The 16895-nt window shown below is 45.8% G+C and overlaps 1 protein-coding gene across 4 annotated transcripts in view; it reads right to left on the reverse strand.

Moving 5' to 3' along the window:
• Positions 1-16895, reverse strand: part of RNF157 (ring finger protein 157) — an 85431-nt gene that overhangs the window by 10153 nt on the left and 58383 nt on the right. For 2 of the 4 annotated variants that reach the window (XM_044453804.1, XM_044453803.1), the window contains exons 6-18: positions 15672-15738; positions 14858-14901; positions 13474-13521; positions 12941-13012; positions 12465-12624; positions 11962-12074; positions 8889-9127; positions 8063-8171; positions 7251-7362; positions 6170-6354; positions 5398-5463; positions 4270-4318; positions 1181-1291 (exon numbers count right to left, since the gene is read on the reverse strand). In XM_044453804.1, coding sequence (XP_044309739.1) covers positions 1181-1291; positions 4270-4318; positions 5398-5463; positions 6170-6354; positions 7251-7362; positions 8063-8171; positions 8889-9127; positions 11962-12074; positions 12465-12624; positions 12941-13012; positions 13474-13521; positions 14858-14901; positions 15672-15738 — 1375 coding nt within the window. Of the gene's footprint in view, positions 1-575; positions 1292-4269; positions 4319-5397; positions 5464-6169; positions 6355-7250; positions 7363-8062; positions 8172-8888; positions 9128-11961; positions 12075-12464; positions 12625-12940; positions 13013-13473; positions 13522-14857; positions 14902-15671; positions 15739-16895 lie in introns of those variants that run through there. The other 2 variants (XM_044453802.1, XM_044453801.1) reach the window with 1 other exon arrangement.

A 16895-nucleotide genomic window follows, 5' to 3' on the forward strand; every position in this document is an offset into this window, starting at 1 on the left:
ACCATTCAGCAACCTGGAGAAGGGATGGAAGCATGGGTTAAGAAAAACAAAAACGAGAACTGTGTTGGCGTAGAGTGAACATGAACTTTCACACTGATGAAATCCAGTGGGGCAAAAAGGTCAATGAAAGAGCAAAGACACAAACGAGACAGACCCACGGTTAGTAAAAAAGGAAGGTGGGGGTGTGATAGTGGGACTAAGCCAAAGAATATTAAATGTGGCTTTAACAAGGCTATGTTCATGCTCATTCATCAACTAACTTGGTCACTAGTAGGCTTACATCTAAAGAAAGACCAAAATCTGAACAGCTTTGTGTGTTAGAAATACCATGAAATTAAGGGCAATAACTGGATTGTATTTTGGTACAAAATTCAGTAGCTGGGTGAAACAATGCTGTAAACTAATCTTGTATCCAATGGAACTAGCCAACACTTGTTGAAGACTTTGCTGTATGTGTGTGTGTGTGTGTGTGTGTGTGTTGGCCAATCTAGGAGCTCTTCACATATCCTGCTACCCTTGTACTCTGTGAATCTTGGGCTCAGATCTAACAGTTAGCCAAGTTTCTTCTGCCATGTGTATGCTAATATAATTGCTTTCTCCATCATGGCTTTCCTCCAAAGAACTCTGGCAATTGCAGTTCTGTGCAGGGCCTTCAGAAAGAGTTATAAACTGAGAAAGAGCTGAGCATTGGGAGAGAAAAAGGAAGGTGAGGTGAAACAGATTTAAATGGAAATAGAGGGTACACATTACAAGTGGATACCATGTTAGTAGTTGGATATAGCTCTGAAGTCAAAAAGGATAAAAAACTAATGGGCAAGGAACTCTTAATCCAGAAGTTACAGCCCCCTCAAGAAACTACAATTCACAGAGTTCACTTGAGATTGGAGAAAGCAATTGTAAAAGTCTGGCTTAAAGTTAGGAATCCTGAAATGTATTTGCACATTGTAGTGAGATGCACAGTAGGGCAGGGCAACCCAGAATGTGTGGACGATCAGGAGGCTGCCACAGCTGAGCTCCGTCCTTTGACCTATTTCCTCATGCTGTACGACTCTCTGTGTATGCAAGTATTACTGCTCTAACAGCTGTCGGACAAATGGCAGGCATTTAAAGTGGGTGGGATGTGTAAAAGATTCCCCTCCCACCTCCCCTCCAAGTTCATGTTCAGCAGACTGCCACTCACCAGGTAAGCAGGCCTCAGAGCACAGCTTATTGTCCAGTGCTTTCACGCTTGCGTTGCCAATGTCATTGTTATTGTCACACTCCATACCTAGGTATGCGCCTGTCCTTTGGCCTGTAAGGGAGTTAATGCAGTTAGAGAGGGGCTGGGGCTTGCGTTTAACCCTTTTCCTCCTCCTTACAACAACGGGAAGGACAACATTTTGTATCAGACATTGGAAGAGAAAGGAAACCTCGACCATTCTAGCCAGTGGGGGTAGACAGTGGACAATAAGGCATTCAATCGCGATGTGTCTGCATCAGCCATCCTGACTGGTTTCCTCAGCTGCCTCCATTTTTGTTCATGTTTCAAGACAATTGTTGCCAATGGGATACCGGAGGGCATTTAACCGTGTCTGTAATGAGGCAGGTTTATGCAGCATCAGGGGAAAGAGTCAGCAAACAAACAGCTTTGCAAGACTTTCACCAGTTCATGCTTTTTGCTGAGCTCTGGCCAGTGCCTGAGCCCTTCGGACCTTTTAAAAAAATCATATACACAGTAATTTAAAGGCCTAATAAATTATTACCTTCCCAGCAAGTACAACATCACAGAAACCATACCCTCCTGTAAAACAAAAGCATCCCTAACTATAATATTGGAAAGAGGAGTGCCCTGAGCACAACCCCTTCAGGAGGAGCTCCTGGGAATGGCAGTTCTATGAGGAGAGGTGGCACCATACTCTCACTGTACCTTCACAAAAATACATTTTCCAGGATTCCTTGAGGAATGCCACAAAGGTGACACTGTCGTACAACTGGTATGAGTTTATAGAGCGGATTTGGGCATGCAGAGCTTCTTGTGGCAAGCAGAAACATGGCTTCTTGGTGCTTCCTCCATCACATCCAAAGCAGGTCTTCTCATTGGGTTATCATCGCACTGTCTTTTCATTTCTGAGGATTGTTAACTGCGGTTGCTACTACGTGCAATTTCGTACCTAGGCAGTACTTGAATGTCCCACATTTTTAAACTGAATGAGAAATGTGTGGAGCCAAATGCACATTTAAAAAGGCTGCTCCTCACATTTCTACAGTGGCCAAGAACATTCAGGAATGACCCACTCCAGATTTTACCACTTGTGAAAGAGCTCTAAACCCAATGGCATTCATTTTAACCAGTTCTAATTGTACATGGAGAAAGCTTGCAGTGTACTACTTCCATTCAATTTTAGAGAATGACCACAGAAATGCATAGATGGAAAAGGGACATGGGACTTCTAGATGTCCTCAGGAGAATGAACATGACTTTCAAAAAGAGAAAGCAAGGACCTTGCAACAGGAAAGATTCTCACTGGGCTATTTGGACAAGGATTTTGGCAGCTGGAAAAGGCAGCTCTCATGAGCAACTCCCTCCCTTTCTCTAACAGCCCTGGACACAAGCACTGGAAGAGACACATCCTAGCAATGTGAGCCTTTACCTAATAACTGCACAAAAACAAGCGAGACCCAAGAATACCATAGCAGCTCACTGGGACTTCCAAACAGAGCCCTTGCGCGTGCCATTTAAAAGGATCTGCATGATTTTAGAAGAAATCCTGACGGTGACAGATTCTCTCTGAATGGTTTGGCTCAGCGCTAAGAAGCAAAACTGATATACAGTCAAATATGCTGGCTGATCTGGTTCATGCAGGGGGCTGCTGAGTATGTGTTGAAGTATTTCACTGCATGACTGTTGTAAGAGATAAGCATGCAAAACACAGCAATCTCAGAAACACAGATGGCACTAAAGCAAAAGCTCCAGCTGTGGGAAGCAGAAGTGCAGGGAGGAAGAAAGAGAGTGGCATCCACAGTCACAGAAAAGAAACCATGGTGTCTTGAGCATCTTTACTTCCTCATCTGAAAATGGTTCCACTACCTGGCATCCACTTAGAGGGGGGTAAGACAAGAAAAAGAAAAGGGTCACGGTGTCAGATTCCTCATCACCCTGAACAGGTCGGCAGAGTTTAGAGAAATTACAATTTGCTCCAGATGTTGGTAAATTTGGTCCAACTTCTGATGAAGGTTTATCTGTATATGTATCTATATCAGTAGCAGCCTGAAATGGGATTAACTATCCTGGTCAACACCTCTGCAAGCATAACACAGGGCAGAAACCTGTAGCTAATTCAAACGTTTCACTTGCCACTGATCAGCGAAGGCTTCAGCGCTTCCAGCTTCTACTATCATAATACGTATGGGTTTAACCTGCTTGTTAAACATTTTGACATTGCTATTTGCCAGGAAGACCTGAACTTAAATTTTAAAAATGGGAGATGACACTCTCAAGAGTTTTAAGATGAGATCATGAGCCAACCAGAAGCAATTTGAGGGCTACAGACTGCCTCTCCTTTGCAGTTTATAAGTCATCTGATAAACCTCTATGAAATTGAGTGTTTTACTTGCTTTCTAATATGCCCCACACTAAGGTAGAGAGAGGAAGCTCCTTTCTGCAGCTTTGTCTACTTACTACAATTACAGCTTCTCAGTGGACTTTAACAGTATCAGACCCAACTTAGGTGGGACCAAACACCTTAACTATGAGTTAAGAGCACTGGTACCCACCTTGTTTATGCTTTTCAAGTTACTGCAGAACTTGACCCTAAAGAATCACTGAAGTATACCATGAACAGTCATTAACAAAGGCATGCATTAAATTCCCCAGAGGAAATGCCACCTGCCAAACCTCTGCCAGAAGCAGCACCTAAATAGAATGTGCACAGTCTTGACTTTTGGACTGCGTCCTGACCAATTTCCTAAATGTTAATCTCAGAAGAAAAGCAGATGATAGGAGTAGCAGGGGAGGGAGAAAACTGCCTTTTTTCTTGATCTGTCTCAGTTGGAGAGAAACACACACTCTGCAGATGTGCTGGAAGAGCCATTACGTCCCTTGCATTTCTGTTCCCTGCCCCCTCACACGCACCGTTCCAACCAGACTACATGCACATTCAACAAATAAAGCTGAACTTGTCCGGAGGTCCACCCTCCTCGGCTGCACTCTATGCTCCACTGTGAATATGGCCAGCAGGATGGGGAACAGAAGGAAAATGGAACAAGGAAGAAGGTGCCGGTCTCTGTTACCATCTTCCTGTGTGGGAGAGGCGTCCTCTTCCTCCATGACATCATTCCCCTGCCACAAAAGAGAACAAAGCGTGACTGTGAAATAATAAAGTGTTTGTTATTTACTGAGGAAAGCAGAAACTGAGATAGCAGAGTGGCATTTGCTCAGTCAGGAAACACTGGGAAGCTGCCTTCTATAGCACAGGCAGAAAACTTGTGGCCCTCCAGCTGTTTTGGCCTACAACTACTATTAACCCTAACCAGTGAGGCACTTGAAAGGTCACAAGTTGCTCACCCCTGTTCAATTTCATTTCTCTACAAGGAGCTGAAAAACACAGGAGAGTCGACCTGTGGTACAGCTCTTGCTGGCTGTACCATTACGGAGTATAGGGGGAAGAATGTAGGTGTGAAGGTTCCTCTGCAGTTAAAACGCTTTGATCAATGTGCCATGCAGTTCTGTCTCAGGGTTAAGTTGTAGTCATTTAAACCAAATGCTACGGTTAGCTCACGCACTCTCCTATAAGTCATCAAAGAGGAATGCTATAATAGAAGCATCAAGCAAGAGACTTGATCCAAGCTTCACTCAAAGAAACTCAGCTGGAGGCTGTCTTGTGAACCTCAGTGGGGAGGGACTTGGACCACCACAAAGCCACCACGGATGTCTGAGGACTGAAGTGTTGACTGTTTGTGCCTGGTACTTTGCCATACAGGCAAAGGCTGCTTTGCCAGGGCAAAAAGGAATGGCTCCCTGAAGAATATGCTCAGTTAATAACTCTGCTCGCACAGATTCAGAGTTTAGTTAGGCCATCCTGTTACAGCATCTCACTGTAGGGAGCTAAAGGTTTCTTGGCTGCGTGGTCCTCGGTTCCTGCACCTGCTCCCCCTTCACTACATCACCCAACCTGGATCCTGCTCTTCATCTGATCTGCGATGAACCTGAGCTTCCCAATGTAGTGCATTTTCTGATTACAGCATTTTATTTTATCACATGGCCCTAACCCTCTCCCCCTCCTCTTGAAAGCCTTAGTATTTGGGTCCTCAAACCAGGCATCTGCACAAAAAGGCGACAGCTGTTGACTTTTAACTCAAAGTCGACCACTCCCTTCAGACCCCATATGTTAAGAAAGGCTTTCAGTGGTGGAGCTTTACCTCTGCATCTTGCTCCTCTGCTGAGATACTGACAAAGTTTGCATCGGGCGATTCCACAGGGGTTGACTAAGAGAAAAGAGAAGAAGAGACTTGGACTCACTGGTGGGTTTCCTGTAGCACCAGGGTAAGTCCATTCAGCAAATTGCACCAGTGGTATCAGCCCCAACACTCCACACATTCCCTCATGTTTTAATCTCTCATGTGGGTCTTTATTTCACCTTTCAAATTGGAATATGAACAAGATGCAAGTGAAGATTCAGCCTGGCTATCGCCGTCTCGGTCTCTGTCCCTCCTAAACAATGTTGGCTGAACCACATTCAACATGCTGGTAGCTACACACACTTCCAGCGGCCCAGAATGTCAGATGTGTCACAGCAGTGCTGGATAACACCCAGCAAGCATGGAAATGGCTTGACTTAACTCCTTAAAACTAACGCACGGGTTTAGATAGTGTCACAAACTACGTGTCATTTTAGAATGCCATCAGGAGCTATATGAAGAGCTTTGGCAACCCTGCCAGGAACATTCCCTTACTCCAGCCACCAACGCTCCAGTGCCTTCCAGCTTGCTGGACTACAACTCGCATCATTTCCAGCATTGAAACTGGGAATTATGGACATAAGAAGTCCGATACTTCTAAAGGGCACCAGGTGGGGGGAAACTGCCTAGGTCAATGAGTTTTCATCGAAGACATTAACTCCTCATCCTCCAATCAGACACTTTCTGCCCCCGTCTTGCACCCTGATCAGCACATCCGGCCCGCCAAACTCACATCTCCTTCGGAAGGTAACCCACTGGCCACAGCAGGGGACGGGATCATGTCTCCCTCTTCCTCGGTGCCGGGCGCGACGTAGGAGCCTGACATGGAAGACAGCGTGTCAGTGCTGATCTCAGAATGCTGGCTTTGGGAGGAGGCCATGGACATGACCGACTGGGCCAGACTGCTGCTAACGGGATCTAAGGAAAGAGGGGGAGGTGCAGGCAACACATGGCAAGGAGACCAGTTAGAAGAGAGCCGTCGTCTGACTGCTGCTGCTGCTGCTGACTGTGCGTTACTTTTTTGCTGGCTTGAACACTGCTGGGTGGAAGGACAAGATGCGCTTTAAGAAACTAGGCCTTTTAGAAGCTTTCAAGATTCACCCCAAACACCTGCCCAGAATAGCAAAGTGCTCATTCTAGTGTGCGCTGCAGTAATATTACATCACTTTTTTCTTCCTACTGCTTTAATATTGCTTTGGGGGCTTTTCTACTTGGGGCTTTTAACCCACCACTTTACTGAGGTTTCAGCTTCTGAATTCTTTGGACAATTGAGATCAGCTTCTTTACATATTTTTCTGAGGATTTTTCTTTGGCTGCCTTTCTATATGTTCCATTTCATAACACGGTACTGTGGTACAGCAGAATTATGCAGAATGCATTAGATTTTCATGCTACCGTTCACAAACAATGCCTCACTTTCCTTGGAAAAAAACTCATAGAAATGGTAGAAAGTGCACTATCCCTTCTCCACTGTCCTTGGGCAGCTTATGTAAGGCTCAAAAAAAAAAAAAAATCAATCCACTTACACCTTCAATCAAACTGCTTCCCAAGCTTATAGAAATGGCACTAGTCACTATTAGTTACTGAGCACTATCTCCAGAAAAACAAGACCAAAGGTAATACATCCAGAAAACCATTACTGAGAAGAGCCAATCAGTGTTCATACTGGATGTGCACCTGAGCCACGCAGACTACCTGCACCCGGTTTATGTAGAACTTCCCCTTTCCCAGGGAGGGCAGTAAGGTAACTAGCCCTCTGTGTCTCTTGGTGATGTGCCCCCAGAATCAAGACAGGTGGCCCTTTCCTATATTACCTTCAGGGGAAGAGATAGTAGAAGAGAGAGGTGTCCCTGTACATGAAGATTGGTCTACTGCTCCTGAGGAGGATAAGGTGAGGTTTTCACTTTCTGGTGTCACACCACATTCCTGAAAAAAGAAGGAAAATTTTGTCCTTTCCAATGAAGCAACTATTTCATTAAGCTTTGTGCTTGGTCTTGCAGTTAGGTATGGGCCAAATCTCCAGAGGTTGTCTCAGATTAATCTGGGAAAGATCCCAGCCTTTCTTTAAAAAAAGGAAATATTTCTCAAATCATTTTCTAAGGCAGCCTGAGTTGCGGAAAAGATAACCTTTTAAACTTGGCCCGAAACTATGCAATGGAGTGGCCTACTTCTTTCACACTACATAGAGGAAAGTTTAAGGGGCTCGTGAGAGCTTCTGCAGCGAAGCAATGGCAGTTTCATCTTCCAAAGCCTCTGTGATTCCCAGCTAAGAGAAAATTCACCTGGCCTGGCAAAATATTTATCAACCACAGAAGCCAAACATTTCTTCTCTGGGTCCAGATTGGAATCTGAGCTTAAGAAGAATCCAAGACCTTACTGAGATCACCTTCAGCTTTTATAAGCACCGGAAGTTCTTTTCCAAGCCTGATGTTGGAGAACTTCCCCAGCATCCCTTTTCACTTTCTATGAATGGTGACCAAAGCCAGTGGGGTAGGATCTCTGAAGTGCAACCTGTACAATCAGCCCCTCCTAATTTGAGCTTTACACAACTATTCTGCAAAGATGGGTGAACGGAAGAGAGAGAGGGGCAGTGTTTGAATAGAGACTTTCCCAAAGAATCAATTACCTCCTCATGAGGATGAGGAGACTTCCTTCTGGAAATCCTGATTTCAGATTCACTGCAGGTCTTTTCATCTTCCTCTTCATGTAATACTGAGGAATTCTGGGAGATTGACCTGGCAAAAAGAAACAGCTGAACTGTGACTTTTCTTCTAGCAGAAACTAAAAGGGAGGAAAGAAAGGGGGCTCTGAAGATCTACAGGTCACCACAGAAGACGCAAGGCCACATTCACCACTGGCTAGGCACATCAGAAAGGCAGCTAGGCTGGGGCAGCAAACATAAACACTCATGCAGAATGCAGTGGCTCAGTTACTGCCTCAGATAACAATATAGAATCAGCCTGCTGTAATGATGTACACTGGCTGCTAGTCTGCTACAGAATTAGACAGGTCAGATTTTTGGTATTAGCATGCAGCAGTCTATACAGCCAGGAGAAGACACTGCAAGGAACAGCTCCCCCTGGAGCAACCTCTCAGGCCACCAGGACCTTCTGGGGACTCCCTAACATGGCCTGCAACTTTCCTTTTGGCAGAGACATGGAGATGGGTCCCCTTTGTAAGGGTGCCTATCCTGGGGGATGGCCTCTCCTCTGAGGTACATCAGGCCTTCCCCTCTATGTTCAGACATGTACTGAAAATGACTCTCTTTGCATTTTCCCCTGCTCCAAGCTATCCATGAAACCCTCTCCAAAACCATTTTTATGTTTATTTACTTTTGCACCCCTTTGTAAATGACTGTGGGATTTATGCAATGAGAAGTAACATCATCAACAACAACATCATGACTGATCAGGGGTACCGGGCATCAGACTTTGCAGTGCAGGGCAACTTACTTAGAGAGGCTTTTCTTTCGCTTGAGCCCCTGGTTGCCGCAATCCGACAGGTGTTCCAGGGGAGAGAGTGTCCGGACAGGAGGCAGGTGGCTGTCACTGCCGTACGAAGGCAGCATGCCTGGCACATGGCTGTCCCCAAGCACGTGGAGTGGCAGGGCTGCTGGGGACGGGGTGAGAGGCCCATTAAGGGCTTCCAGAAGGGAGACCACTTCATAGCCCGGAGGGATGTTCTCTGACGACTGGAAGAACCAGAGATGGGGAGGGGTGAGAAGGGCACTCGCCTCAGAATCAATCAAATCGGAGAGCTCGAAAAGAACACAAAGCTCCACTCTTGACTTTAACACGAAATAGAAAGAGAAAGCTTAGACCACAGATTCGAAATAAGAGTTGCTTAGTTCACATGAAGTTGCACAATGTGCATGGTTTATTCTGGATAGGAGGATTTGGATTACTGGCTGGAGGAAGAGGCTGAGGTTGCATGGCTATCAGAGAAGTCCAGGAATCTTCCTGTATGCAGCATGCAATTATTCAAATGATACCCATAGTCAAGAAGATATAATGCATGCTCTTACCCTAAACATGAAAAAAAACCTGGCTTAGCAAAATTAGTGCTCTTAGATGAGGCTTTTATAGTACCATCACACTGACTCATTCATAGAATTTTACAGGAAAGTGAGACATTGTGTTCTTCTACCCACAACCCTCCATTGTCCCCTGACCCCCTGCCTGCTGTCTATTTCCTTATTGCAGACAATCCATTAAGCGGGAAAAAAGCTGTACAATGTTTTACAGTTGGAAGCACTAGGAGTCTTCTGTCACACTGCAGAGGCAGCAGTGAATTTGTTCTGGGATCATATTTCACCAGGAAAGAAAATTGCATGCGCACACAACAGGCGATGTATCAGAGGAGATTAGGCTTGAGAAGAAAGGTGTTTAAAAAGATAATCAATACATGAGGAGAAGCGTTTAGTGATGCAGAGTTCCATCTGGAGACTGAAGCAATATTCCAAAAACCCCCATGTGCTAAGGGATCCCAGTTCTCCAACAGACTGATGCAAAAACTACTCTAAATTCTGAGCATGTAGACAAATGGCCAGTGACAAACGTCCTGAGCTACGAAGATGCTGGGGCAGAAAAGACTTTTGTAGGATAGAAGCTAGAGTTTTAAATGCCTCCACTGCCAAGGGACCCTCGAGATCTCTGGTCCTTCTTTTTTCACCCATGCAGGCTTGTGCAAGACTTTCATTTGCTTCATTTTTGCCAAGAAGCCAATGCCATTTGGCTTGAAAGACAATCAACTGCTCTTCACTTCTTAATAAAATGAGATATATAAAAACTGCTGTGGTTGTTTTGTTACAAATTTATTGAGCAAACTGAATGGCTACAAGTTAAACAGAAGCCGTATTAGTAGCTGTACATGCCTTGCTTCTCCAATGATTGTGAAAGAAACACCATTCTGGAAAAAAACGTAATTATATGGTCTCTCTTTCATGCTAATACAGATGGTTTGCATAAGATGGTATATTCATGTCGTTAGCTTTCCACTGAGTGTGCAATGGGAGGCACCCAGAGCACTCTTCCTTCCCTACCAAACCGAGCACTTATTAGTAAGCATGTAGTAGCTACGCACCGAGGAGCATGATTGGTCAGTGTCCCCTCCGACATCCCCACCTATACCTACCAACACAGTTCTTCTTCACACTTCGCAGACACCATTATACACACCGGATGTGTTCAGACAACCCAAGCCATGGTGGTGGCTTCTTACCACTGCTGGTCTTTCATGTGGTCAGGGTATTTGACCATGGAAAGTTTGGTACCAACTGTGCTAAAAATAAGGATGCGAGGGGTGGGAACCCATCATATTCCCGAGGCTTGGCTCCTTGGACTCTGGTCCACTTTGCTACAGGCGAGAGTCTTGCATTTTCGATGAGCGCACCCAACATGCACACGGCACTTGCCAAGAGTCAAGCCCCAAACGAGCGACATTCCTTTTCCGCATCGCATGCAGCAGCCTTTGTCTGTGCCGCGCATGACATGCCTTGTGATGTGGAAGAAGGGTGCGGTTGCATAACCTTCGTTCCACAAGCATTCTTGGACTTCCTCTTGGCTTGCTTTCTAGGACGAGGAGGAGCATTAGAGGAAGACTGCAAATACTAAAGGGACAGATTCCACAGATGTTCACTGCATGCCTAGATAAAAAACCATTTTGTCTTTGTTTTCCCTGCACCACCATGGCTTGCGGAGCTGTCTGAATGCAAGACCGTGCTTTCTGTGGTAATGCTGCGCAAGTCCCACAGAGTCCTCTGGAAAGAGTAGCAACCGCAGGTGCTGCTCCAGCCACCCAACCTCTAAATGTGGACCAACAAGGAAGAGGCAGGGGACACAGGCAGGGAGTGATGCTCCTTGAAGGTCAGGCACAGTGGCTGACAGAGCAGGAGGCCTGAGCAGGAAAGACAGACACCAGAAGGACGTCGAAATCATTTGATCAGGTAAATCATGGTAAAAAAACTGCACCATGAAAACACTGTAAACATGCTTGCTGCATAAAATATGGGTGGGCTCTGACTAACCTTATGGATCTCTCACCGTGTTTGAACACATTTTGTGCCTCCTGCTCCTGACTATGATCTCTAACTGCCAGACTATCAGGCAGCCCCATTCCAGGGCTCTCCACACACTCTTCTCTTGGCTCCGCTCCATTTCCCCGAACTGTCACTCATGTGGCAGCTTTCCAGCTTTTCCTCATTCAAACAGGTTGAAATGTAGCTCCTCAAGCTTAGTGACTGGCAATGAGAAGTCCATGCTAGCTATGCTGGTATTTTTCTTTGCCCTGTTCCCTTTCTCTTTGGTCCCACCAACCCTGGAGTGAACTTGAGGGCTTTGCTGAAACGGAGCGTAGTCCTTCGGACAAATAGGTTCAACACCATTTGAAGCCCCATTTGAACAATGTCTGTGCAGTTAAATCATGGAGGATATTTTTAATTCTGGAAGTTAAAACTATTTCACAGCTCAAAGGACCAGATCTGCAAAGATAAAGCAGCCTTCAAACTGTTAGCATGCCAATACCAACCGAGTGTTCTTCTGAGTCTGATGTCTGGGAGGCGATGATGGGGTTGAAGCCTGTTGGGGAAAGAGGTCCAAGCTTTTTCCTCATGGCTCTGATTTGCAGTAAGGCCCGGAATGCTACAGGGTGAGAGATTAAGATGGAAAGGGTGTAAACAGCTTCTAAAAACATTCAAGGAAAGCAAAATGCTTACAAGGACAGAGCTTGTCTTAAGGGCTTCTTTTGCTTGTACGCTGATAGAACATCTGGGGCTATAATGGCTCATCACCAGCCAAAACTGCTAAAATAAGATAAGAAGCAGGGGTTGGCTGTAGTTTTTTATGCTCTGATGACAGTACACCTGACAAACGAGTCTTCATCACAAGTTAAATGAACTTGGCACAGTACGTTCATACACTGTTGAATTTCCTCTGTTAGATATTCAAGTAAGAGAGGCTATTGACTTTCCAGAGGAAATGAAGTCCACCTACTTTGGCCCAATATTAAGATGCAGAAGTGCCGGGACTTACGCAACCTGCAGATGGGGCAGTTGTTGGCTTGGTAGCGCAAGGTGTCGGCGCAGGTGTTGCAGAGGCAAAGGTGGCGGCAAGGTAAGATCAAGGTATCCCGGACATCTGAGAGGCAGACCACACATTCTGCACTATTGTCGCTCACCTCATCCTCCGCCACCTGGGTAGAAAAGCAGAGCAAACCACAGTCTCACTTGCCACCATAGACACGTTATTGACATCCAAACATTTCTATAACAACTTTGAGCAGAATATGAGTGCTGTTTTGGCAGGTTTGCAAAGATATGGGGGGTGGGGGGGGGGAAATAAAACCTAATCAGTAAGCAACTTGATGTTAAAAGTGTTCCACTGGAACCAAACAAATTGCAATTTTTATCCTAATCTCATTCCAAGATTGGTTTTCGTTTACAAAAACAAATAAACGTCTTATGTGAACAACATGTAATTTGCCCTGTCTCTCCAGCTCCAGTTCTCACCTTGGAATCTTGGTTATTGTATTTGTTTTCTATTCCATAGATCTCCTGAAGCAGGTAACTCACACCATCCACCTAGGGAAAAAACCACACACACACACACGTTATGGGAGAAAGGAAGAGTTGAGGTCCTCTAGAACAAAGGTTGCAGAGAGCTCACAAAGAAATGACTTCCTTGTGTCTGCCTCACTCAAAAGAGGATTGTCTGTTTCAGAGCACTGAACTCAGCTTGCGAGGAAGCCTTCTCCAATGCTGCTTGCCCACCCCAACCTCTTTTGATTACAAGATTGAACCATCCAGCTTCCCCCCTTCCATTTTCACTACAAACTTTCTGCTATAGGCAGTGCCTGGAGATGGGATTGGGCTGGATGGTGCATACATCTCCGGAGCCCCCATAAAATGCCCATCTCAGGGGTGGGGAGAGTCCCTGCAATGCTTTTTCTAACAAACAGCACATACAGCTCCCCTGGAAAGGTGAACTGGGAACAAGGCTGCACTACACAGCTTCTGCCACTGTATGCCAGCCACACACTCACCACTTGCTTCTGTTTGAGGGGCTTCACACAAAAGCTTCCATCGGCATGCTGGGAGAAAGACACAAAAGATCAGATAGTGCCTTGGCGGGGCATGTGTCGAAAGAGGCTGTAAAGAACCCGTTTGGGGTGAAACAGCGTTCACCCACTGAAGTGCGACCATTTAAAAGAAGGCCTTCCCCATGTAATAGAATGCAAAAGGAATGTACTCCATTCATGTTGTGCCGTGTACTTCAGAAACCCAGGAACACTCTCCTTTTTAACTCAGGCCCCTTGAAATCTCCCAACATGATTCATTTCTCTCACAATCATTCTATTAACAAGGCAGCCTCCATTTCAATATATTTATTTCACACTGAACTTATATAAATATTGTGTACTTTTGCTTGACCACGTACAGCTACATGAAAGAAATATGCAAGCCACTTAATTAAGTGCAAGGATTCATGGTTGCTAAAAACGAGTTAAAGAGGGTTTCGCCTGGGTTCTAACAGCATGTTTTCAGATTGTGCACCACTTTAAACGTTAATGGCCTTTTCTCTGGGATTTGGACATACTCATGCGGACAGAGCGGAGGCAATACTGCCGCTGTGTTGCAGAGGGTCAAACCCGTGTTCACAAATGCCACCTCCCCAGTCGCCTGCAGAGCTTGCAATGTCTTCAGCTGCCAATGTCTGGGCCCCCCAATTCAGTGAAGAGGCTCTGGGGTGTCTACCCATTCTCTCCTTCAGCCAAAGAGGTCATCACTGTTCAGAGAGCAGGGCCACCAGTTGAGCATGGCTCAAATGACCTGGGAGACTGGCTGGCTGCCCAAGACATTCTCCCTGCTTCTGGAATTGTCTACCCAGATGGTGGTGAGTAGGAGCCAGAGAAGACACTGGAGCTGCTGACCCCAGTGAGCATCTAAGCAGGGGTGCGCAACATGCAGCCTGTGAGCTGGATGGAGTGCCCCATGTCCATGTGTACATGCCCCCTTCTGGATCTACCACCATGGCTCTGCTTGCAAACGAGACACAAACCTCCCACACGCCTCTGTTCCTTGCAAAATCAGCCCTTCCTTGCCACTGCTATGGCAAAACTGGAGCTGGCGGGGGGGGGGCGTACGGCTTCTAGTGGGTCCCAGGCAAGATGACATGCCTGCCTACCCCTCTTCCTGAACACAGGCTTTTGCAATGGGGCTGCCTCATCATGCCCACTTCCCTTGCAAAGCCATTCTAGATTCGGGAGCCTCGCCTGCCAGTTCCCCAAGGAGCACATGAGACTTTCTATCTACCACGACCTGCTTAAAGAGTAAGCTCTATACTGACATTCGGGAACTGGAACCCACTGGAACTGGAACCCTGTGCATGGAAGCTAACTTGGACAAGCGGTCCACAGAAGCACTCACCTTCTCAAAAGTGGCCAGTAGAACGTGGCAGTGACCCATATGATCTGCAAAACAAGAAAGCGGGCGAGGCTGTATGGCATTTACATGCACTCAGAAACCCGCAGGCCTCCTGCAACTCTCATGTCTCTGTACCCCCTGCAGCTGCCTGATTCTCTAACAGAGGGTAGTTTAATTTTTAATGTCAATTAAATCTGTGGAAATAGCTCATCGCAAGCAGTTTTCAGAGTGTATTTGTTTGCTAATATTACTCAGCAGGGCATCTGATGTACACTTGGAATGTGGTTACTTAATCAAAAACCATGTTATAAAAGTACAGTGATAACTTGCACCCAGTTTTATGGGCTGCACCCTCAATGATGACATGCCCCCCGCTGGCAGGGATACAGTCACCCGATGCAGAGCAGGAGGTGCGGAAGAAGCCATCTTGGCCGCCCTGTTCTCCTGCCCGGCATTTTTTGCTAAATGGGCCTTTTTGCTTGACTAGCTGGGGCATTTCAGAGAGGGAGGGAAAGAGGCTGGAGAGGCTTCAGGAGAGCTCTTACCCTAGCATCTCCTCCCCACACTGAAAGGCCCCCTTTTTTCCTTCTTCTAGGTCACTTTCTCAGCCCTGCAGGATAGCCAGTGCCATTCCACACTGGCTGCAATGGGATGGGGGAATAGAGTTGCTTCTCCAACCCCTGCTTCACAATCAGAACACTATCTACAACCTTGGATAGGGAAGCCCAAAGGATCTCATGGACCCACAGACACTCACTTGGGCATCCATGCTCAATCAGTGTTCAGAATGAATTTAAACCTTAAGAACATCCCTTACCATCTCCCTCATCCACCACTGCAAGAACCACCATGGGATAGACTTCACGGTCCAGATCAAAGCCCAGCTGCAAAAAATAAGGAGCAAAACTGAAGCAGTTTTAAGGTAAAAGAACAGCTAGAGCAGTATAATTATTGCTATGATTCACATATGCCAGAGATGTGGCCAACTGTGCCAAGGAGGCATATCAAAAGAGTCAAGATGAAAAAGTTTGTAATTTGGCAACTGCAAGTGTTCACAAAATTTGGCATTTAGAGAAATATGACTGGAGAAGATGCATGTTGGCCATAGCTCAGGCTGTAAAGACAAACAGTTTCTTCCTTCCAATAAAACTCAATAGAAATTGTGTTCTGCACACAAGACATTAAAAATACCTTTGGATTCTTTCTTGCCCTGTTTTTGTTGTTCTGTGAAAGTTGTGTGCAAGCTCACATGGCACAGAAATGTAGAGAAGAAACGGTTTAAGAATTGGGTTTGCAACCTAAGAAATAGTGACTATGAGACTGACTAGAGGTCACATGGAATATGGACCATGCAGCTACATTTTTTCTTTGCTTTTATTCAAAAGCAAATACAGAAATCAATGAAAACTGGGACCACATTAAGCAGGGATGGGAGAGTTTAATTATTCCCTTCCTGGTTATGCTGCTTCTCTCGCTAAATCTTCCCTGTGCAATATTTACCAGTAGCAAAAAGGCACAGATGTTGTTTTCCTACCCAAAACTGCTCTGGTGGGGGAAACTGCAGGAACATAAATAATGAAATTTCCTCTCCCCAGCTGCTGACCTGTACTGGTTTTCATTTCTGAGTAAAAATAAAGACAGCAAGGGGAATTGCAAGCGATCCATTTCATGTTCCCCAGCCCCCATTCCACCCCAATCCTCTTGGAGTGCCCAAGCAGGTGTTTTTGTTTTGTTTTTTTGAAGCAGCACAATAGAACATGAAGCTTGTTTCCCCTTCTGCCTCCGGGTCTCTGTCTTCTCCACTACAATTGGTGGAAACTAAGCTTTTCGGCCTCATTATCTGTTCCATGCTGCCCATCCCACCTGCCCTTGAAAAAAACCACACAAAACCACATTCAAAGCCAACACTGTATGCGGTCACCACTGCCTTTTTTGTGTGGACCATTTAAACTTGCTCGGTCCTGTGCTATAATGATCTGGTGCGGAGGATCCTGCCTCAGAAAAGGAGAAAGACTGCAATTCTGCGCAGAACACCCAAGCG

This window comes from Varanus komodoensis, unplaced genomic scaffold (assembly GCF_004798865.1).
Source record: "Varanus komodoensis strain SLA01 unplaced genomic scaffold, ASM479886v1 scaffold7_1, whole genome shotgun sequence".
NCBI classification, from domain to species: Eukaryota; Metazoa; Chordata; class Lepidosauria; order Squamata; family Varanidae; genus Varanus; species Varanus komodoensis.